Genomic DNA, 24,053 nt, shown 5'->3' with positions numbered 1-24,053 from the left:
TCCAGGTACCAGCAGGAGGAGTTTCAACCAGCTAACTCCAGGTACCAGCAGGAGGACTGTCAGCCAGCTAACCCCGGGTACCAACCTTACCAAAAGCCCAGGGGGAAGAGTGGCCGAGACCTGGGGGGGGACTGGTAGTGGTGCCCCTGGAGGAATAAGGGAGTCGGGGTGGACCCAGACCCAGAGAGAGGCTGCTGGGATGGGCAGCATTGGAAGTCAGTGGAAGGTGAATTTTGCTGGGCTTGGCTCTCTTAGTTCCGGAGGGCAGAGGAGGGAAGAAGATACCCCATGCAGCAGCACTGGCTTCAGGTCCCCTACACTGAACGACCTGGCCCCACCACGGCTGCTGGGGGCCTGGACTGAGAACATTGCCACTGTGCCGATACCCATAGGAGGGGGTGGGGGAGGCCTGGCCTGGAGATCTGGAGGTCTGTCCGCCGCTCAGGGAACCAGCCCTACTCTCCGCTCTCAGTTAATCTCGCCCCCGTCCACCCCGCCTTTATCCTACCCTCTGAGCCACAGCCCTCTGACGCGCTCCCCCCTGCCGCCTCTCGACTCCTGGGCCACCGACACACCTTCTCCAGACCTGGAAACCTGGACCCTGGATAGTTCCCCCTTCCTCGGTGGCAGGCTGTGTGAGTCCAACCCTCCAGATCTACATGTAGGTGAAACCAGCATTGGCAGCAACACTGACAGGCACACCCAGAGACCAGGAGGAGCCAGCTCCAGCACAGACCCACTCACCACACTCAACTCCTGGCTCAGCAGTGACAGTCTCCCCACCGGAGCTGGCTCAGACTCTGGACAGTGGTCCCTCCTCTCAGAGATCGACATGTCCCCACTCCGCAGTGGACTGGTCTTCTCCCCCCTCACTCCCATCTCCTCCTCCGGCCCCCTCATCCCTAGCCCCAGCACCTCCCCTACCAGACGCACCAGAGGCAGCAAGCCAGGCAAGGAGAGACCCAGGGTCCTGGAGACACCTAATTCCCCATATCACAGGCGCAACAGAGACAGCAGAGATTATTATGGGAAGATGTAGCGAAAAAATATATTTTTTGGCAACCTATTTTGTGAAGTTCATTGTCTGTTACTTTGGAAATTATCTGATTAGGTTATCTAAGGATTCATTCAAATGTGTGGAAGCAAGATATTTTTTTCCTCTTCAGTTTTTTATAATTATTTTCGTTTATTCTATCAGAGAATTTTGTTAAGATTAATTATAATCTTATTTTATTGATAAAATAGGATAGGGCCTCTAAAGCGGAACCTTTTTAATTAGGGATTTTGTTTCAGCGGAGCTGGAGGAATGTTTTGACCGCAGGACCGTTCCCAAACTTTGGTATGTGAAATCATTCTCGTAGAAAATGTTTTATATAATAAACTGTTCCCATCCTGAATAATTTCATAGCATTTACGTAAATTGAATAAGCACAATTAACGAAAAGTATGCTAAATACTTTTTGTCGCGTACTGCATGTATACTTGGATGCTGGCTTGGCTTGTTGAATATTTACTTCCTAAATGTTGTCACATGCTAAAGCAAGCTAACATAAACATTGCATAAAGCGAGCTGGCTACGTTTTCCTTTCTATTTCAAATTTGCATGACATGAGTTAGCTCACTAACCTCTGAATATGCGCTGTAAAATAATAGCATTTGCGAGAAATAGCAAGTATTCCCGAAAACAACCTCCTTACATATCCCCAACAACCTCAAGTTGCTGCTAGTGGTCGGCTCATATAGATGGTGTGTGATTATGCGGTTAGGACGGCGGCGTCTGATACGTTTTAACAGATCTGTGTCCAGACTGAGTACATTCTTTAGAGGTGAGTCTCTTACTTTAACGTGGCTGATTTAGCGACTCACTGACTCCATCCAACCAGTGTCAGAGGAAGCCAACAGAGATGTTGCCATTATATGACTTGTGCTTCTGTCAAGTGATGGCAAGCAGATGATGCCTGTACTATAAAACAGCAATGTTCCTTGATAATACTTTGTGTGTTGCTCCTGAACCCATAGTACATAAAGGCTGTGCCTGATCCTAGAAATCCACAGCCTTTCTCATGTTTGTGGTGCATTCACAAGACAAGGGAAATAAGACCTGGTTGCTCCTTGACCTGAAGTTACATCATCTCTCTAGGTGGCTGGGGATAGTCTGCCATGGAGAGAGATGGGGGTAATGTTACATCATCTCTCTAGGTGGCTGGGGATAGTCTGCCATGGAGAGAGATGCAGGTGATGGGGTTCTGCTGGACTGTCCCTGGGTACCAGTGTGTATCAGTGGGTCTCAGCTCCTGGCCAAGACCTGGTTTGGGGACACAGCGTACCGCATCCTGCTCACTGACCTGCACTCTGTGTGGGAGGAGGAGATGGACACCACAGCCATCCAGGACAGAGCTCAGGCAAGGAGGAGGACACATACACACACACACACACACACACACACATACACAAACTAAAGTACATTTCAACAACCTTTGAAAAAATGTCCTCTCTGTCATAACAGGAGCTGAACAGGCGATTGCGGGCTCCCGTCCTTGCCTTCTTCTCTCACCTATGTGTGGTGGCTCGCCCCTGTCTGTCGGGACAGGTGGACGTAGGGGTGGAGAACAGGGGTGCAACGGCTCAGTTGTCCCTCAACCCCCACGGCGGTGACATCAACCTGAAGTTGAAGAGTGAGCTGGCGGGGGTGCCCTTCTACTGGGAGTTCCGCTGCACCCTTGCCCCTGTGGCTTTGGTAAAATCCATAATCCATAGACTTAACTGAACAACAACTCTATGCTCAACTCTCACTGAACTTTTGTATGTGTGTGTGTCTGCTCTTTTTCTTTATGTGTGTGTGTGTGTGTGCGCGCGTTCATGTTCCATGACTAATGGTTGTGTAATGCGTATTGGTGTGTGCTATTAGGCATGCAGTCAGCTGGTGCGCCCCCTGCTGTTGATGAGCAGGTTACTGCAGAGGCAGGTGGGCCAACTGGGAGCTCTTCTGGCCAGGAAAGACACTGAGATCCAAGACTATAGGGACAATGGGGCAGGACTGAGCAGAGGTAGGCTCTACACACACCGAAACACAAATACACTCATTAAACACAACACACACACACCTGTTCCTCTCTCATTTGTGTGTGTGTGTGTTTTGCAGAGCGTTTGCGGACAGAGTTGTTTGAGGAGCAGAGCTATAGAGAGAACTTCCTGACACAGGTAAGTTTCATACAGTCACAATCGCAGGCATACTGACCACACATAGTTGATAGGAATGGTTACAAGATAGGAAGAATATATTACTGGGAAAGAGGAAGTCTGGCAAGATCCTTTGAATACTCAGCTTAGTAAGGAAGCCACAATAAACCAGGTTTCTGCTGCAATATTTAGTGTGTGTGCCTTTCTCTGGGCGTGGCCTTCCATAAACAAGGTTATTATTGACATCTAGTGTTCTACTTATTGGATGGTTGTCTGTCCTTGTTTTATCCAGTGATCACTGACAGAGTAGTGTGTCCACACTTTTGTAAAGACCTTTGTTGTTTTTATAATGAAGTTCTACCTTAACCTTTATCTAGACCTGATAGACAGTTGTGTATTCATGCTTTAAAAGAAATGCTTTGTTTGCACAAGGCGCTGATTTTGCACAGTTGCATGGCACCCTGGATCGCCCAGGTAGGGCTGGGTCCTTGCTCAGCCAACTGGTGGCTGTAGTTGATTCTGGGCTAGGGGCATTGTAGCCATGAGGCGGCTGGTGGGAGGTGCTGGGTTTGGCTGGATCATGGCCAAGTACATTTCCCGCTGGGTTAGGGCCGGGTAGGGCCCGTGTATCTCCATAATAGCCTTGGTAGCCTCCTCGGGGGAGGTGAGGCTGATAAACCCCTTACTGCTGCTGACCTCAGTCATCACCTTGGCACAAGAGCTGGCACAATGGCCATATAATCGTGTGACCGGTCATAACCGTATTTTTTGGGGGGGACAATTGTGGAACGAACAGCTTAATGAAGACGGGACGGCTGGGCATTCGTTGAGTCTGTTTCTGTGGTTACATGGACTCTTTACAACATGATGAGACTTTGTTGCTCCTAGCTGTAGCAAACAAGGCTTTGGTTGCCTAGGCAACGCTCCACTTCCTGCAGCACATGCAGTCAGGAGTGGAGAAGGAGAAAATGTGCGTCTTTAAAATAAAAAATAACTAAAACATTTTGCTACTCAAACGATTATAACGCTGACCACGGTCATTAGGCTGGCCAATAACCGTCATCCAAAATTCCATGACCATCACAGCCCTACTTGGCACTTATGATGTTTCTGCACAGGGAAAACAACTGTCTTAGACCATCGTCATCCACTCCTTCATCCAGATTCTTGATGTATATATAGGTTTACGCTCTTCTGTTACATAGCCTCCTGGGTTGCCCGGTGAGGGCTGGTTCCCTGCTCAGCCAGGGTCCTTAATCTTACCCCACCCAAAATACTAACCTCCCCTGTTATTGATAATTATGCTTCCAACTTTCTCACTCATTATTGACATTTCATTCATGATTATCCGTAATCATGGTGGCATCCACATTATCGTAGAAGTGTTTAGAATCATTATTTTCTTATTTCCAATAAAAGTGACTCCAAAATGACACAATATGTTATTCAACATTCAGTTCCTACATTCAGTTCATATTCCCAACAAACTCCAAACGCATCGAACAAGTTTGTAAAGTCACAAGCTTGATGTAGTCGTTGTATGCTAGGAATATGGGACCAAATACTAAACTTTTGACTGCTTTAATACACTATAAGTTATTTTTTTTTCAAATACTTATGACACCTTCAAATGGGAGGGGCTAGATACACAAAGTGCTTTTCATTTCTAATCTAAACGGTAAAACATATGTATGGAAATACCCCCCCAAATAAAAGGTGACTGTGTCCTGTCGCCTCATATGAAACATGCTGGAGGACAGTAGAAAGTTGTAGCTGCCTAAATAGATATGGAGGGGAGTGTATGTGCAGTCAGGTCCCAAATGATAGGCACCCTTGAGAAGGGGGAGCAGAAATGACTATATGAAATAAAAAGCAGATTAAGCAAACACTAATTGAGTTAATTTGTTTGTCCAAAATAGTGCTTTATTCTAAGATTATACCTTGAATACTTTCTATTTATAAATTGGATGACTTGCTCATGTGTTAACAGTAGTTTGGTCCCCTGGTAGTTTAATGAGCCTGTGTTTTACAGTGCCTTGCAAAAATATTCATCCCCATGGCGCTTTTCCTATTTTATTGCATTACAACCTGTAATTTTATTTTATTTTTATTTGGATGTCATGTAATGGACATACACAGTCCAATTTGGTGAAGTGAAATGAAAAAAAATAACGTGTTTCAAAAAATTCTAAAAAATAAATAACGGAAAAGTGGTACGTGCATATGTATTCACCCCCTTTGCTATGAAGCCCCTAAATAAGATCTGGTGCAACCAATTACCTTCAGAAGTCAAATAATTAGTTTAATAAAGTCCACCTGTGTGCAATCTAAGTGTCACATGATCTCAGTATATATACACCTGTTCTGAAAGGCCCCAGAGTCTGCAACACCACTAAGCAAGGGGCACCACCAAGCAAGCGGCACCATGAAGACCAAGGAGCTCTCCAAACAGGTCAGGGACAAAGTTGTGGAGAAGTACAGATCAGGTTTGGGTTATAAAAAAATATCTGAAACTTTGAAGATCCCACGGAGCAACATTAAATCCATTATTAAAAAATTGAAAGAAAATGGCACCACAACAAACCTGCCAAGAGAGGGCCGCCCACCAAAACTCACGGACCAGGCAAGGAGGGCATTCATCAGAGAGGCAGCAAAGAGACCAAAGATAACCCTGAAGGAGCTGCAAAGCTCCACAGCGGAGAATCTGTCAATTTTTAAAAACATTTTAGTCATTTTAGCAGACGCTCTTATCCAGAGCGACTTACAGTTAGTGAGTGCATACATTTTTCATACTGGCCCCCCGTGGGAATCGAACCCACAACCCTGGCATTGCAAGCGCCATGCTCTACCAACTGAGCTACACGGGACCAGGACCACTTTAAGTCGTACACATAGGACCACTTTAAGCCATACACTCCACAGAGCTGGGCTTTACAGAAGAGTGGCCAGAAAAAAGACGTTTGGTGTTCGCCAAAAGGCATGTGGGAGACTCCCCAAACATAAGGAAGAAGGTACTCTGGTCAGATGAGACTAAATTTGAGCTTTTTGGCCATCAAGGAAAGCGCTATGTCTGGCGCAAACCAAACACCTCTCATCACACCGAGAACACCATCCCCACAGTGAAGCATGGTGGTGGCAGCATCATGCTGTGGGGATGTTTTTCATCGGCAGGGACTGGGAAACTGGTCAGAATTGAAGGAATGATGGATGGCGCTAAATACAGGGAAATTCTTGAGGGAAACCTGTTTCAGTCTTCCAGAGATTTGAGACTGGGACGGAGGTTCACCTTCCAGTAGGACAATGACCCTAATCATACTGATAAAGCAACACTCGAGTGGTTTAAGGGGAAACATTGAATTGTCTTGGAATAGCCCAGACCTCAATCCAATTGAGAATCTGTGGTATGACTTAAAGATTGCTGTACACCAGCGGAACCCATCCAACTTGAAGGAGCTGGAGCAGTTTTGCCTTGAAGAATGGGCGAAAATCCCAGTATCTAGATGTGCAAAGCGTATAGAGACATACCCCAAGAGACTTGCAGCTGTAATTGCTGCAAAAGGTGGCTCTACAAAGTATTGACTTTGGTGGGGGTGAATAGTTATGCACGCTTAAGTTTTCTGTTTTTTTGTCTTATTTCTTGTTTGTTTCACCCCAAAAAATATTTTGCATCTTCAAAGTGGTGGGCATGTTGTGTAAATCAAATGATACAAACCCCCAAAAAATCAATTTTAATTCCAGGTTGTAAGGCAACAAAATAGGAAAAATGCCAAGGGGGGTGAATACTTTCGCAAGCCGCTGTAGTTAGTGTGTTGGGTGCTTTTCAGTGTGTGTGTTTGAGTGTGCGGTGGAAGGATGTGGAATTTCTCAGTCGCTACTTCATTGACCCCCATCCCTGACCTGTGTGTGTTGGCATTTAAGTGTCCTGGGGAATGTAGAGATGGATCTTTGAATGAACTCGGCAGTGTGAAACAGGGGGCAGGCAGGCCCCACTCTCCCTCACTCCTGTCCCGTATGGAGGGTAGGGGGTACTCTGCCTTTACTGTAGTAAGGCCCTCTACCCTGGGCTCGGACCTTACTGTAGTAAGCCTCCCTGGAGGTTTGGGGAAATGCTCATCTGGAGATGGCCCATAAAGAGAATGGCAATGCATGCAGGGGAACGTGGCCTTTCCTCCTCTCGGGTCAAAGTACACACACCCCGCACCCTTCTCCTGGCCATGGCAAATTCCACTGAGCGCCGGCAGGCCGCCACGGACCAAAGTCCAAACTGAAATGAAGTGTCTGGAAAAATTTCACTGCGAAGTGTCAAGACCACACACACACACTGGAGAGGGAGGCGGCGTCCATGGCCAGCCATTCCTTTGGGCTCATGGCCTGACCAGTAGACAGATAGGTGGAGGAGGCGCGAGGCGAGGAGCCGCGGCATGTGTGTGTAGTATTTGTCCATAGGAGGTGGTGTCTCTGTTTGCGTTTCCCCCTCTGGGAAGACTCTCTGTGTAACTTTGTGTCCGTCTGTCTCTCCTGATGTCTTGCTGTTCGTCTTCACTCTAAGTCGGCTCTGTTTTAGCCTCCAGCCTTCGGCTCGTATGGCTATACTGGGAACCCCCCCCCGCCCAAGGCCCAGATAATGTCTCCTTCACCTCTCCGCTCACCTCTGTCAACACGGCACTTACCTTTTGATGGCTACTCTTACTCAATGGCTACTGAAAGATGCCTTTATCTGTGGGCAAACACATTTGGAATGACATACCTGGCCTTCAAAGCGGTGCGCAGGGGTATTTTTGGAGAATGATTTTCCTGCAAATTAAAAGGGGGAGAGAGGAAGGACTTCTGTTTATCAACAGACCTGGGTTCAAATAGCATTTGAAATCTTTAAAATACTTGCACTCTGCTTGCCTGGCACAAAGGAACTAATGGAATGGTCCCAAAAGTGCAAACGCTGCACATCCGGGCAGGCTCAAGGAACCGCTCAAAGTATTAAAAATACTATTTGAACCCAGATGTGGTTTGTACTTTCCATCCCTCCCCTTCACTCCACCCCCCTCTCATCCCTCCCCTTCACTCCACCCCCTCTCATTCCTCTCCTTCACTCCACCCCCTCTCATCCCTCCCCTTTACTCCACCCCCCTCTCATTCCTCTCCTTCACTCCACCCCCCTCTCATCCCCCCTCTTCACTCCACCCCCCTCTCATTCCTCTCCTTCACTCCACCCCCCTCTCATCCCTCCCCTTCACTCCACCCCCCTCTCATTCCTCTCCTTCACTCCACCCCCTCTCACCCCTCCCCTTCACTTCACCCCCCTCTCATTCCTCTCCTTCACTCCACCCCCCTCTCATCCCTCTCCTTCACTCCACCCCCCTCTCATTCACTCCACCCCCTCTCATTCCGCTCCTTCACTCCACCCCCTCTCATTCCTCTCCTACACTCCACCCCCCTCTCACCCCTCCATTCACTCCACCCCCCTCTCATCCCTCCTCTTCACTCCACCCCCCCCTCATACCTCTCCTTCACTCCACCCCCCCTCATACCTCTCCTTCACTCCACCCCCCTCTCATTCCTTTCCTTCACTCCACCCCCTCTCATTCTCTCCTTCACTCCACCCCCTCTCATTCCTTTCCTTCACTCCACCCCCTCTCATTCCTCTCCTTCACTCCACCCCCTCTCATTCCTTTCCTTCACTCCACCCCCTCTCATTCCTTTCCTTCACTCCACCCCCTCTCATTCCTTTTCTTCACTCCACCCCTCTCATTCCTTTCCTTCACTCCACCCCCTCTCCTCCCTCTCCTTCACTCCACCCCCCTCTCATCCCCCCCTTCACTCCACCCCCCTCTCATTCCCCCCCTTCACTCCACCCCCTCTCATCCCCCCTCTTCACTCCACCCCCCTCTCATTCCTCCTCTTCACTCCACCCCCTCTCATTCCTTTTCTTCACTCCACCCCTCTCATTCCTTTCCTTCACTCCACCCCCTCTCCTCCCTCTCCTTCACTCCACCCCCCTCTCATCCCCCCCTTCACTCCACCCCCCTCTCATTCCCCCCCTTCACTCCACCCCCTCTCATCCCCCCTCTTCACTCCACCCCCCTCTCATTCCTCCTCTTCACTCCACCCCCCTCTCATCCCTTTCCTTCACTCCACCCCCTCTCATTCCTCCTCTTCACTCCACCCCCCTCTCATTCCTCCTCTTCACTCCACCCCCTCTCATTCCCCCTCTTCACTCCATCCCCCTCTCATCCCCCCTCTTCACTCCACCCCCCTCTCATTCCTCCTCTTCACTCCACCCCCTCTCATTCCTCCTCTTCACTCCACCCCCCTCTCATTCCTCCTCTTCACTCCACCCCCCTCTCATTCCTCTTCTTCACTCCACCCCCCTCTCATTCCTCCTCTTCACTCCACCCCCCTCTCATTCCTCCTCTTCACTCCACCCCCCTCTCATTCCTCCTCTTCACTCCACCCCCCTCTCATCCCTCCACTGATTATTTTTTTCTCCTCTTCCTGTGTAGAGTAGACCTCCTGGAAAGGAGGATGAGAGAAGAGTGCAGATGAAAGAAGGGAAAGATAGACAGAGACGGGGGAAGAGAAAGTCAACCCAGGCACCTTTCTAGCTTTCCATTGGAGCCCCCTCCTCACCCCACACAAACACCCCACCCACCACAGGTCAACATTGACATGGAGGTTGGAATTAGACTACCCATCCACTGTCACACACACGCACATGCACGCACACACAGTGTCCTGGGTTCATCTGGAATCTAGATGCCCATTTCTAATGTGAAGGTAGAGAGGCCCAGAGTGTTGTGGTGGGTAAAAAACCTTGTGTCCTTCTTTTAGATCACACTAACCTCCATCTGAGCTTTTATCGTTTTGACCTGTTTTTGACCTGTTTTGTCACTGCTTGTGGATCGGGCCTGGCAAGGGGCGGGTCTGTTTGTCCACACTGGACCGGGCAATGACGCATGGTTTTGGTTTCAGAGGGGAGGGTGTGTCGTTGAGTGTTCCTTTTCGTGTGTGTGTGTGTGTGATAGTAGGTAGGTCTATGCTTCGGTGTGTGTGTGAGCCTGTGTGTGTAGGACCAGTATGTGTGTGCTTCTGTGTGTGTGACCAGTCCGCAGCAGTGACGCATGCCTTGGGGTTTTGGTGCTGAGTGGAGGAAAACATTGTGACTGAGTGAAGGAGGGGAGGGACATGTTCCCTGTGGTCTACCTCATGCTCCACACCCCTCCCCCTTCTCACCCATGCTGGATAGGAACAGGCTGGTCAGATCAGGGGAGGGGCTGGAGCGTTTACAGTAGCACCCTAACCCTGTGGGTTAGCATGCTAGTCCATCTGTAGTGCTGTGGATTTGGTTCTCCCTGGGGGTCTATGGGTTGGGGGTCAGGGGGGGTAGGGAGAAGTCTGGAGGCAGGGGATGTGGGGAGCTACTGGGGGGGTTGAGGTTAGCATCTCCCCCTGGTTATTCAGGGACTCCATCCACCAGAGGCTGTCATCACCGCTGGACATCAGACCTGGCCTCTGCGGCTCCTATGTCATCTCTCTTTATGTAGATGTCATGTATTTTCTGTCTTTATTGAACAGAGAGAGAGAGAGGGGATGGCTGTGGGGAAAGCTAGAGAGAGTTTGTGTCAAAGGGCAGCAGGCCGTATTTAAACCAGACAGCGTAGACCTGTGTGTTGGAGGCTTTACTGCTAGACCAGCCAGCCACCTATGTGAACTGTCATACAGCGCCTGTCTAGATCAGTCCAAGCACTGCTAGATAGATAGAGGCTGTTTTGAGATCAGTGGTTGAGCTGATGCCATGGTTCTATGCTCTGGTACCATGGTTCTATGCTCTGGTACCATGGTTATATGCTCTGGTACCATGGTTCTATGCTCTGGGACCATGGTTCTATACTCTGGTACCATGGTTCCTCTCTTGCTTTCCTCTCCATGTCGTTCTCTAGTTATTCATTCTCTCTCTCTCTCTCTCTCTCTCCCCGCCCTCTCCCCCGTCTCTCTCTCTCGCTCTCTCCCCGCCCTCTCCCCGTCTCTCTCGCTCCCTCTTTCTCTCCCCCCGCCCTCTCTCCCCCTCTTCTCCCTCTTCTCTCTCTCCCCCTCTTCTCCCTATCTACCCCTCTCCTTCCTCTCTCTCTCTTTCTCCCCCCCCCCCCTTCTCTCCCTCTCCCCTCCCCTCCTCTATCCCTCTCCCTCTCTCTCTTCTGTGTAGTAAATCATTGACAGCGGTCTTCTAAACAGGAGCGGGCCTTATCACACACACCTGAGGAATTTGTGCTCTGTGTGACAGTAGGTGGGGCTCCTAATAAAACAACAGGAATACAGTCGGTTGAACCAGCTCCTGTGGCTCAGTGCCCTGCTCTACCAGACACTGTCTGGTGGTGGTGGCAACACTGGCACAGCCTGGGTTAGATGACCTTGTTAGTTTGGTGGAGAGGCATGAGGTGATGGACTGGGTGTTTTTAAAGGAATGAGCTGGGTTTGGTAGTTTTTAGAGGCACGTTTTTGAGGGAATTATGTGGGTTTTGTAGTTTGTTGGTTTGTTTTGAGGGATTGGGGTGGGGTTTTCTAGTTTGTAGAGGTATATTTGTATACTTCAGTGTGTTATGTAGGTATAACATACTGTAACAAACTTAGCCCCGATGAACCCGATATACCATTTCCCCCAAGTGAGTTAACTGTCTTGGGGTTGTGGCTAGTGCGTTTGCGTTCGGGGTCATGGTTACCCAGGTTCCATCTTTGCCAGGGATGACGCAATAGCTGGCGTTCACTGCTACAATACCGTACAGTACTATTAGAGGGTACCGGTGGGCTCTTATTCATATGGACTCTTTTGGCCAATGCAGGAGGTGAAATGACAATATCTGGCAGCCTTGTGGTTAATATCTCACGTGATATCTGGCAACCCTGTGGGTTGAATAGCACCCCCTTGTGCTCGGGAGACACCCCTGCTCCCAGGCTCTCACAGCTGAGTGCTGACTTTCTTTGGCATCAGGTTGGGTGGAAAGGTCTCTGTCATATGATTGGGTGCCGTAATGTCTCAAACAAACACACTTGAAGTGTCTGTCAGTGGATCCTGGTCGTTCACTAATGTTTTATTGGCAGCAGGTGATGAAGCGGAGACTGGTTTGTGTGCTGGACGTACTCTTCATGGAACTTCATGCCCACTCCTCCCTCACTAGGGGGGTGGGGAGGGGGGGCTTGTGTCCCCAGGGGGGAGGCCTCTGCTGGTAATGGAGCCCCAGGCTCCGGGCTGGGCCTCCATAATCATCCCTAACTGATAAGCATGTAATGTCCCTAATAACCATCCTGGACTGGAGGCCCGCTGGTAGGCCAGGACCAGAGAGGGAAGGAAAGATGAGAAATAATATCCTTCTTTCCTCTTCTCCTCCTTCCCTCCTTCCCTAATAGAGAAAGGACAGAGAATGGCTGCAGTCCAAACACATTATTTTTACCCCCTCAGCCCTCACGCTAGCCACTTTACCTCGGGGGAATCCCCGTCGAAACCGGATGCAGTTTCAGGTCCAATTCACAAACGTTGCCCCCTCGGCCCTCAATTTAGCTTGAGGGAGCGAGTGAAGAACTTGGATCACTTGTGGGGTTGATATGACCCACAATTCAATTCCAACTGTAGTCACGTGTCAAATTCTGGTGGCCACAAAGTGTCAAATTTAATCAACACGGCTCTATTTTCGGCATGTCAGACAAAATTATGATGCTAGCTTGCTGAAAACGTTATATAGATTACATTGATTTTAGCGTTGGCAAATTGTCTTAGTCTCGTAGTGAGGAGCCTATAAAACGGAGCTAGCGTCATAAACATATTTTTTGGAATTCTGAAATGTATTAGAATAAAGGACCAAAGTATAAAACTATCTTGCTAGCTATGGGTAGCTAGCTACCTGACAGGAGTGCAAGCTAGCTACGTTAGCTTGCTAGGTACATTAATAACTAGGTTGGTTGTTTTTAAGCTCAACTTCAAGATTTCCACCAAGGACGTTGCCTCTCCGATCATCACTCTCCCTCGCTTGGGCAAGGGACATTTAAGGTACACTCGGATGCCACAATGTAAAATGTATTTCAAGGGCTTAGGGTTTAGGGCTGAGGGCTGTCTACTTTGAGTTTGGACTGCAGCCAGTGTTTACACCCTTCATGTTTACATCACGTGTCTGAGGGTTGCTGGGATCTGTGTAGCGCTGGGCCGGCAGCCCGTCCTGATGTCTTTTGGGACGCCACACTGGGCCGTCCAGAACCAGCCCAGCCAGCTGAAGGGGCAGTGAGAGGGAGAGCTGAGAGGTGAGCAGGCCAGGCCACAATGGCCCTAATTACAGGCCCTGAGGCAGGGGAGAGCCCTGTGGAAACTGTGTGCAAGTAGAGGGATGGAAGAAGGAGAAGAGGAGACATGAGGAAGGATCTTTCTCAATTCATCTTTCCTCGATCCCTCACATCCTCTCTCCCATGTCGCCTCCTCTAGATCATTGGAGAGGGTCTGAGGGGAGGGACCTTGGATAGTCAGTGCGATGTGTTCTGCATTGTTGCCAGTAGTTGCCTGTGATCAGAGGTTGTCTTCCCTTATTCACCATGTAAAATCTTGGACAGCTGTCGGTGATGGATTTCTACCTTCTACCTCACCATGTGTCTCAGTTTTTAGGGACAAGGCATGGTGTTGATTTGTGTTTCTCTGGTGCTCCAGATTTTTACTTAGCCTTTTTACGAGTCGTCTTGGGTATGACGCAAACATTTTAAAATCAATTTTGGAAAAAGTGAAGGGGGGGTCTGAATACTTTCCGAATGCACTGTATGTATGTGTGTGTGTATATGTATATATGTATGTATGTGTATATATATATATATATATATATATATATATATATATATATGTGTATGTATATATGTGTGTCTGTAATGTCTATGTTCATGTTTTAAATGTATGTAAATTGTAATGTCTTTTTGGTTATGTGTCAGATCCCAGGAAGACTAGCTGTCACCATTGGCATCGGCTAATGGGGATCCTAATAAAATCATAAATTCCCTCCGGAGGTCTGACCCCCTCTCCTCCTGTCAGTGGTCCCAGAGAGAGGGGGTGACGTGGGGAAGCCTCTCCTCAGTCTCCTGGCTCCTCTCCTGGCCTGAGAGACACTGTAAATGATGGGCCTCAGGTCAGGAGTGTGTACTCAGCTGTAACAGCAGTAATCCCCTTGCAGTATACAGACAGACTCCCCTAACTCTCCCACCTCACCCCCCATCCCTACTGTCACTGTAACCCATTCCCCTTCAATCCCTTAGGGTAGAAGCCCTGTAGAAGCCCTGTAGAAGCCCTGTCCTGATATATGCCTGCCTTAATCCAATGATGTCTTTTCTCCCCAATCCTTAACCCTATTTTTACTCTAGCATTAGGCTTAATCGGGATCCGGGAAACCTGTTCTACATGTAATCATGTTCTTTGTTAAATTCAGTTTTCAAGTTAACGCTATTCTACATTCTTAGATGGATATCTATGGGGAGAATGAGGGGAATGGGGAATGAGGAGATAAGAGGGAATATGAAATAAGATCAGAAATAAATGAAAATGAATTGAATGGAAGCGGGATTGGAGGGCAACGAGGAAGGGAATGAGGGAGGAAAGAAAGAGGAAGAGTAGTTGACTGGAGAGAGAGAGAGAGAGGAGAGGGAGAGTAGTTGACTGGGGAGAGAGGGTAGTTGACGGGGGAGGGGGCATAGAGAGAGGGTGAGTAGTTGATTGGATAGAGAGAGAGGAGAGGTAGAGTAGTTGACTGGGGAGAGAGAGAGAGAGAGGGAGAGTAGTTGACTGGAGAGAGAGAGGAGAGGGAGAGTAGTTGACTGGAGAGAGAGAGGAGAGAGGAGAGGGAGAGTAGTTGACTGGGGGGGAGAGAGTAGTTGACTGGGGGGGAGAGAGTAGTTGACGGGGGAGAGAAAGGAGAGGGAGAGTAGTTGACTGGGGAGAGAGAGAGAGGAGAGGGAGAGTAGTTGACAGGGGGGAGATAGAAAGAGAGGAGAGGGAGAGTAGTTGACTGGGGAGAGAGAGAGAGAAGAGAGAGAGAGTAGTTGACTGGGGGGGAGAGAGAGAGAAGAGATGGAGAGTAGTTGACTGGGGAGAGAGAGAGAGGAGAGGGAGAGTAGTTGACAGGGAGGGGTAGACAGATTTATGGCTGGATGTAAAGTGAAGCGCTTCCAGGGTTTAGAGGGAGACGGACCATTACGACTTCACCTGCCTCTGTTTGTTTTTCCTTACCCGTCCGCCAGCCTGGCGTGTGGATTTGTTCAAGTGTGTGTGTGTGTAGTAGTAGAATATCAATATCCAATGTGGTTGTGTTAGGTCCTGTAGCCTCTGCGTAAGGGGATAGGGGTCAGTGATTACTGACTAGGGTGTAGGGGCTAGGGGTCAGTGGTTACTGACTAGGGTGTAGGGGCTAGGGGTCAGTGATTACTGACTAGGGTGTAGGTGCTAGGGGTCAGTGGTTACTGACTAGGGTGTAGGGGCTAGGGGTCAGTGGTTACTGACTAGGGGCTAGGGGTCAGTGGTTACTGACTAGGGGCTAGGGGTCAGTGGTTACTGACTAGGGGCTAGGGGTCAGTGGTTACTGACTAGGGGCTAGGGGTCAGTGGTTACTGACTAGGGGCTAGGGGTCAGTGGTTACTGACTAGGGTGTAGGGGATAGGGGTCAGTGATTACTGACTAGGGTGTAGGGGCTAGGGGTCAGTGGTTACTGACTAGGGGTCAGAGGTTACTGACTAGGGGCTAGGGGTCAGTGGTTACTGACTAGGGTGTAGGGGCTAGGGGTCAGAGGTTACTGACTAGGGGTCAGAGGTTACTGACTAGGGGCTAGGGGTTAGTGGTTACTGACTAGGGTGTAGAGGCTAGGGGTCAGTTTAGGAATCAGCCCCAGGTTTCTTTTTACTATAGATCAGGTGAGGGCCCCAGCAGTCGGTGCCAGCGTTCCATGGTGGTCGGTCAGCACCAATCCCCACTAATCAACACCGGCCTAGAGACTGTGTTCTATCACAGAAAACAACACCGGCCTAGAGACTGTGTTCTATCACAGAAAACAACACAAGCCTAGAGACTGTGTTCTATCACAGAAAACAACACAAGCCTAGAGACTGTGTTCTATCACAGAAAACAACACAAGCCTAGAGACTGTGTTCTATCACAGAAAACAACACAAGCCTAGAGACTGTGTTCTATCACAGAAAACAACACAAGCCTAGAGACTGTGTTCTATCACAGAAAACAACACCGGCCTAGAGACTGTGTTCTATCACAGAAAACAACACAAGCCTAGAGACTGTGTTCTATCACAGAAAACAACACAAGCCTAGAGACTGTGTTCTATCACAGAAAACAACACCGGCCTAGAGACTGTGTTCTATCACAGAAAACAACACCGGCTAAAACCAGAGCTGTTTACCCACTAGTAATAGAGGGAAATGTCAACATCTCTCTCCCTCCTTTTCCTTCCCTTTTTTCACTCTCCCTGTTTTTCTTCGGTCAGGCCGTGCGCAGGCAGTGATTGGCTAAGGTGCCAGTATGGATTATGGATGCCCAGTCATGCCCAGCAGTCTGACAACCATGCAGGGGTCAGATTTGTGAGGGTGCAACTAAAGGGACTTGACTGGCGTGCATCCCATTGACAGTCCGATGAGGGCAAACCTTAAAACTGACCCTAACCTTAACCAAAACCCTAATTTTAGGAAATGTAACATTGGTTCTCTGGTCAGTCACACAGGTGAGCTCCAATAAGCAGTAGCTCCTCCCCTCTCTCCGTACTGCAGGACGTTGGTCTGTTATGACAGCGGCAGGCCACTCAGTCTGGTGGAGGCCAGAGGAAAGTTCCAGATGAATATTATTAACTGTGAGGGAGAGATGTTGTTGAACCGCGGTAGTCTGTTTGAACTACACTTTTGACCTTTGTGTTGTTAACTTTTTTATGACGTTCTCTCCCTTTTTATGGTTTGCGAGTTGTTTATGGTCCAGGGCCTGTGTTCACAACGTGTCTCAGAATAGGAGTGCTGATCTAGGATCAGGTCCATGCCCTGATTTATTAGGATCTAAAAGGCTAAACTGATCCTAGAACAGTACTCTTACTCTGAAACGCTTTGTGAATAGGGGCTCAGGCCCAATACATTGGACATACTTTTGAGAATGCTTTACACTGGACGGTTTAAAGGGACGGTCCCTAGTGGCCTAGTTGCAGTTCTGACTTAGATGTGTTCCGTTGTAAGGGGAAACAGCACCACTGGGCCCCACTACCATTATTATTTTGTTGCCGAGGCAACGTCGCGCAGCATGGTAAAAAAAATAAAATATGTGCATATTGTGAGCAATGATGTCAGGTTTTTTTTTTTTTTAATTGTTTGTTCTTTGCAGTAACTTCTTCGTTGTTGTAATATTGCAAACAGACGAAGCAGTTTCACCATTAAGGATTTCACCTTTTAAATCTGCTTGAAAATCTGCGGAAATATTTGACTATTTCTGTCCATCAATGATCCTCAAACAACTTGACAGAAATGTAGCAAATTTGCCAGGAGAGGTGTGCATGCCAAATGTTGTTGAATGTGTCCTACAGGAGAAGGTTGAGTAGATCAACAACTAAATGGGAAAACAGCAAGTTTCCACATTTCACAAGGCACTGTACTTACAGGAATTTAATGCAATAAACACTTATTTAGACTTAAATGTAAATGGTTTGTGTTGAACAGGGCAAAGGGAGAACATTGATAGAAGTGTTGGACAAAAGCCAAAAGCCAAATGATATCATGAATGATGAAAAGAGGTTGAATGATTAAATGGATGAAAGAGAGGTTGAATGATTAAGTGGATGAAAAAGAGGTTGAATTATTAAATGGATGAAAGAGAGGTTGAATGATAGCAAAATGAACATGAAAACGAAGGTGCGGAACAGAAAATGGAATGATGGCGAGTGTGAGGAGAGAAGGGTGGCTTTGCTCATTTTCTACGCAGCCGCTGGTCCTCCACACATTGGTTGCTCTGTGCCCAAAGGGGAACTAAAGCCTGACCAGAGCATACATTTATTTTTACGATATTTAAACAAACAAATAACAAAAATAAATCAATGCAAACCTCTAAACCTGACCATGTATGTTTAGGAGCCCCTCTCACTGACAGCAGTGCGAGACCACCAATTTCTCCCGGTCAATATTTGAACAGCTAATTCAGTTTGTCCTCTCCGTTTGACTGAAAAAAGCGAGTGAAAGAGTAGAATGAATAGTGTGTACGTGTGTGTCGTGTGTACACGTTGTATGAGTTTAGTATGTTCTTATCTGTCTTGACTTGTGGTTGGTTGTGGCTTCAAAAAACGTGTGTGTGTGTGTGTGCACCCAACAGTGCAGTACTGGCTTGCAGCCGTGCATGTATAGACCTACCCAGGTTTCCTGTCTCCTGTAATGTTGTTCCTGTTTCCTGTCTCCTGTGGTGTTGTTCCTGTTTGCTGGTCTCTACCTTGTGCCGTTGGTGCCAGAGCTGCTAGTAAAACTGCTTAGATTAGACCCTTATCACTCCTCCAGACCTCTACCATGTGACTGACTGGGGAAAGCACGCCACGGCTGCAGGCAGGCAGGCAGGTAGGTAGGTAGGCACGCAGGAGGCAGGCTGACTGACTGACTGACTGACACACTCACTGCAGGACATAGTCTTTCCCTATCATATCATTCATTCATGTTCTCTCAATCATTTAGTCTAATTTTCTCTCTACACCTCTATTGCTCTTTCCCTCTCATACTGTTTCTCTCCCTCACACTTTCTCTCTCTCCCTCTCTCTCTCGATAGCTTAGTGTTTGCTCAGGTCACATCTTATTTCTGGTCCTTTCCCTCTGCTTCCTGTACACTTATTTTTATTTCATTGAATCCCCCCAAAATATAAATATAGTGTGCAGGAAAATATTACATTTGAATTTATATTTATGGAAAGAAAGTTTTGACATTAGTTGGATTTGTCATAATTTCGATCTTGCTCTCTCTCTCCCATTCTCTTGCTCTCTCTCTCTCCCATTCTCGCTCTCTCTCTCTCATTATCTCTCCCTCATTCTCTCTCTCTCTCTCTCTCCCATTCTCTCTCGCGCTCTCCCATTCGCTCTCTCCCATTCTCTCGCTCTCTCCCATTCTCTCTCGCTCTCTCCCATTCTTGCTCTCTCCCATTCTTGCTCTCTCCCATTCTTTCACTCTCCCATTCGCTCTCTCACTCTCCCATTCGCTCTCTCACTCTCTCCCATTCTCTCTCACTCTCTCCCATTCTCTCTCTCCTTATCTCTCCCTCATTCTCCCATTCTCTCTCTCCCCCCCATTCTCGCTCTCTCCCATTCTCACTCTCTCCCATTCTCTCTCTCCATTCTCTCTCTCATTCTCTCTCTCTCGCTCCCATTCGCTCCCTCTCTCTCCCATTCTCTCTCGCTCTCTCACTCTCTCCCATTCTCTCTCTCTCCCATTTTATCTCTCTCCCATTCTCTCTCTCCCATTCTCTCTCTCTCCATTGTCTCTCGCTCTCTCCCTCACTCTCCCATTCTCTCTCTCTCCCATTCTCTCTCGCTCCCATTCTCTCTCTCTCCCATTCTCTCTCTCCCATTCTCTCTCGCTCCCATTCGCTCTCTCGCTCCCATTCTCTCTCTCGCTCCCATTCTCTCTCTCGCTCCCATTCTCTCTCTCTCTCTCTCTGTCTCTCCCATTCTCTCTCTCTGCCATTCTCTCTCTCTCTCTGTCTCTCTCCCATTCTCTCTCTCTGCCATTCTCTCTCTCTGCCATTCTCTCTCTCTCTGCCATTCTCTCTCTCTCTGCCATTCTCTCTCTCTCTCCCATTTTCTCTCTCTCTCTCCCATTCTCTCTCTCTCTCTCTCCCATTCTCTCTCTCTCCCATTCTCTCTGCCATTTTCTCTCTCTCCCATTCTCTCTCGCTCCCATTTGCTCTCTCTCTCCCATTCTCTCCCATTCTCTCTGTCTCCCATTCTCTCTGTCTCCCATTCTCTCTCTCTCCCATTCTCTCTCTCTCCCATTCTCTCTCTCTCCCATTCTCTCTCTCCCATTCGCTCTCTCTCCCCATTCTCTCTCTCACTCTCCCATTCTCTCTCTCGCTCCCATTTTCTCTCGCTCCCATTCTCTCTCTCTTTGTCTCTCTCTCTCTCTCCCATTCTCTCTCTCTCTCTGCCATTCTCTCTCTCTCTCCCATTTTCTCTCTCTCTCTGCCATTCTCTCTCTCTGCCATTCTCTCTCTCTCTGCCATTCTCTCTCTCTCTCCCATTTTCTCTCTCTCTCTCCCATTTTCTCTCTCTCTCTCTGCCATTCTCGCTCTCTTCCATTCTCTCTCCCTCCCATTCTCTCTCTCTCTCTCTGTCTCTCTCCCATTCTCTCTGCCATTCTCTCTCTCTCTCTCTGCCATTCTCTCTCTCTCTGCCATTCTCTCTCTCTCTCCCATTTTCTCTCACTCTCCCATTCTCTATCTCTCCCATTCTCTCACTATCCCATTCTCTCTCTCTCTCGCTCTCAGACTGTGCCCCAGGTATGTGTGAGGCAGGACGGTCTGGGGTTTGACTCTGAGCTGCAGGAGCTCTACTCAGCTGTCACGTCCTACGGCAACACCAACGCTCGCAAACGTAAGATCTCTGAGAGACACGCCCCCGAAGAGGACGAATCCACCACACAGGACCGTGGCCCTAACCACGCCGCCAGCAGCACCCAGCCCACAGGTCTGGACCTCTCCTCTCATTGGTCATATGATCTTTCTAATCCCATCCATCTCACCAAGGCCTCAGATTTGGACCTGTATGATCACATGTCCTGCCTACACTCTTTTTCGCTCTCTCTCACACACACAGACACACAAATACAGTACCAGTCAAATGTTTGGACACACCTACTCATTCAAGGGTTTTTCTTTATTTTTACTATTTTCTACATTGTATAATAATAGTGAATACATCATAACTATGAAATAACACATATGGAATCATGTAGTAACCCAAAAAAGTGTTAAACAAATCAAAACATATTTGAGATTCTTCAAAGTAGCCACCCTTTGCCTTCATGACAGCTTTGCACACTCTTGGCATTCTCTCAACCAGCTTCATGAGGAATGTTTTTCCAACAGTCTTGAAGGAGTTCCCACATATGCTGAGCACTTGTTGGCCGCTTTTCCTTCACTCTGCGGTCCATCTCATCCCAAACCATCTCAATTGGGTTGAGGTCGGGTGATTGTGGAGGCCAGGTCATCTGATGCAGCACTCCATCACTCTCCTTCTTGGTCAAATAGCCCTTACACAGCCTGGAGGTGTGTTGGGTCATTGTCCTGTTGAAAAACAAATGATAGTCCCACTAAGCGCAAACGAGATGGGATGGCGTATCGCTGCAGAATGCTGTGGTAGCCATGCTGATTAAGTGTGCCTTGAATTCTAAATAAATCACTGACAGTGTCACCAGCAAAGCACCCCCACACCAACCCACCTCCTCCTCCATGCTTCATGGTGAGAACCACACATGCGGAGATCATCCATTCACCTACTCTGCGTCTCACAAAGACACAGCGGTTGGAACCAAAAATCTCAAATTTGGACTCATCAGACCAAAGGACAGATTTCCACCGGTCTAATGTCCATTGCTCGTGTTTCTTGGCCCAAGCAAGTCTCTTCTTCATATTGGTGTCCTTTAGTAGTGGGTTCTTTGCAGCAATTCCACCATGCAGTGCCTTAGACCACTCGAGTGGCGCAGTGGTCTAAGGCACTGCATCGCAGTGCTAGCTGTGCCACTAGAGATCCTGGTTCGAATCCAGGCTCTGCTGTAGCCGGCCGCAACCGGGAGACCAATGGGGCGGCGCACAATTGGCCCAGCGTCGTCCAGGGTAGGGGAGGGAATGGCCGGCAGGGAGGTAGCTCAGTTGGTAGAGCATGGCGTTTGCAACGCCAGGGTTGTGTGTTCGATTCCCATGGGGTATGAAAATAAAAAAGAATAATGTATGCACTCTGGATAAGAGCGTCTGCTAAATGACGTAAATGTAAATGTAATGAAGGCCTGATTCACACAGTCTCCTCTGAACAGTTGATGTTGAGATGTGTCTGTTACTTGAACTCTGTGAAGCATTTATTTGGGCTGCAATTTCTGAGGCTGGTAACTAATGAACTTATCCTCTGCAGCAGAGGTAACTCTGGGTCTTCCTTTCCTGTGGTGGTCCTCATAAGAGCCAGTTTCATCATAGCGCTTGATGGTTTTTGCGACTGCACTTGAAGAAACTTTCAAAGTTCTTGATATTTTCCGGATTGACTGACCTTCATGTCTTTAAGTAATTATGGACTGTTGTTTCTCTTTGCTTAGTTGAGCTATTCTTGCCATAATATGGACTTAGTCTTTTATCAAATAGGGCTATCTTCTGTATACCACCCCTACCTTGTCACAACACAACTGATTGGCTCAAACGCATTAAGAAGGAAAGAAATGTCACAAAATTAACTTTTAACAAGGCACACCTGTTAATTGAAATGCATTCCAGGTGACTACCTCATGAAGCTGGTTGAGAGAATGCCAAGAGTGTGCAAAGCTGTCATCAAGGCAAAAGGTGGCTACTTTGAAGAATCTCAAATATAACATATATTTTGATTTGTTTAACACTTTTTTTGGGTTACTACATGATTCCATATATGTTATTTCATAGTTTTGATGTCTTCACTATTATTCTACAATGTAGAAAATAGTAAAAATAAAGAAAAACCCTGTAATGAGTAGGTGTGTCCAAACTTTTGAGAGGTACTGTACATTCTATAAGAGAGCACTAGGGGGAGGGATGAAGCACTATATTCTGTCCCATACATTTTCTGTAATCTAGCTAAACAACATAAAATAGCCTAACATTTCACTTCTTCTGCTAGTGCTGCTTTTAACAGAACAACTGGCGTGGGAAAGTTGGAGTCTCAAGCGGTTTGATACATTTGTTGCAACGTTGATAAATGTGTTGCAACTTTGCAGCTCATACCAAGGATGCGCAAGCAGCTCAGCTTGGTTTTGCTCGGCTCAATAGTGTGAAGATGGGTTTTAGTGTCTGATTATGTCCACTATAGGTGTGAATTGGGGGGGTTTGTTTGTTCCCTACAGGAGAGGTGAACCATGGGCTGGGTCAGCTGGGCCAGGGGGAGAAGAGCCGGACTGGACAGGGGGACCGAGCCAGAACCACAGACTCAGAGATAACTAATGAGGAACAGGTCTGGTCAACTCCTCAATGCTTCTGATTTATTGATAAGCACTTTTACATCAGCAGATGTCACTAAGGCTGCGTTTACACAATTCTGATTTTTTTTCTTCATGAATTGGTCTTTGAGCAATCAGATCAGCTGTTTTTCCAATAATTGGGCAAAAGATCAGAACTGGGCTGCCTGTGTAAACGCATCCTAAGGGCTCTACGGTAACCCAGCCTAGACCCCTCTCCCTCAGACTGAAGAATAAAGGCTATAATGTAACCATAATATCCTTAGCCTGTTTCTAACACCTCTGTTCCCCTCCTCATAGACTAAAGTTCCGTCGGCGCGACCCAAGAAAAAGAAAGCTAAGGGGCTTTTTGGATGACCTCAGAGCCAGTAGGGCACCGAACACTATGGAGACTGTCTGTGACCATGTCCCAAATGACACGGTCAAAAGTAGTGCACTATGTAGGGAATAGAGTGTATTTTGGGACGCCGTCTGAGCACTACCACCCTAATTCATGTGACATGTTTTTCAAGTGCTGATCTACGGAGATGTCCTTTTTAAAAACATTTGAAAAAAAAAAACATTTTAATTAGATATGCATGTTTTTCCTTGGCTATTTCATTGTTTGATGGATGTGTATTTTTTAATTGTCTAAATAATAAATAAATAACGTGTGACATTTGAGGGTGTC

At 47.8% G+C, this 24,053-nt stretch overlaps 1 protein-coding gene across 3 annotated transcripts; it reads left to right on the top strand.

Moving 5' to 3' along the window:
• Positions 1–1,308: 1,308 nt before the first annotated feature.
• Positions 1,309–24,044, top strand: LOC311123750 (non-homologous end-joining factor 1-like). Of its 3 annotated transcripts, none has more exons than XM_084197988.1 (8): positions 1,309–1,339; positions 2,200–2,402; positions 2,507–2,737; positions 2,909–3,047; positions 3,143–3,201; positions 20,682–20,880; positions 23,273–23,379; positions 23,684–24,044. In XM_084197988.1, the coding sequence occupies exons 2-8, from the start codon at positions 2,220–2,222 to the stop codon at positions 23,738–23,740; spliced, it is 975 nt and encodes a 324-aa protein (XP_084054114.1). In that variant the 5' UTR covers positions 1,309–1,339; positions 2,200–2,219; the 3' UTR covers positions 23,741–24,044. The 3 variants fall into 3 exon arrangements, with proteins under 3 accessions (XP_084054114.1, XP_084054113.1, XP_084054115.1); XM_084197987.1 differs by having other exon boundaries at positions 1,319–1,339; positions 2,141–2,402; XM_084197989.1 differs by lacking the exon at positions 1,309–1,339 and having other exon boundaries at positions 2,141–2,402; positions 23,276–23,379.
• The last annotated feature ends 9 nt before the right edge of the window (positions 24,045–24,053 follow it).

This window comes from Coregonus lavaretus (assembly GCF_964263955.1).
Source record: "Coregonus lavaretus genome assembly, contig: HAP1_SCAFFOLD_1680, whole genome shotgun sequence".
Classification (NCBI taxonomy): domain Eukaryota; kingdom Metazoa; phylum Chordata; class Actinopteri; order Salmoniformes; family Salmonidae; genus Coregonus; species Coregonus lavaretus.
The sequence above is the reverse complement of the archived record's forward strand: the minus strand, read 5'-3'. Positions and strand labels throughout refer to the sequence as shown.

What these genes read in the sequence shown, in the direction of transcription:
- LOC311123750 (XM_084197988.1), top strand. Translation starts at nt 2,220, where the DNA reads ATGGAGAGAGATGCAGGTGATGGGGTTCTGCTGGACTGTCCCTGGGTA. An exon ending in CCCTTGCCCCTGTGGCTTTG is followed by an intron (nt 2,738 to 2,908) that starts GTAAAATCCATA and finishes GTGTGCTATTAG; the next exon opens with GCATGCAGTCAGCTGGTGCG. An exon ending in TGGGGCAGGACTGAGCAGAG is followed by an intron (nt 3,048 to 3,142) that starts GTAGGCTCTACA and finishes TGTGTTTTGCAG; the next exon opens with AGCGTTTGCGGACAGAGTTG.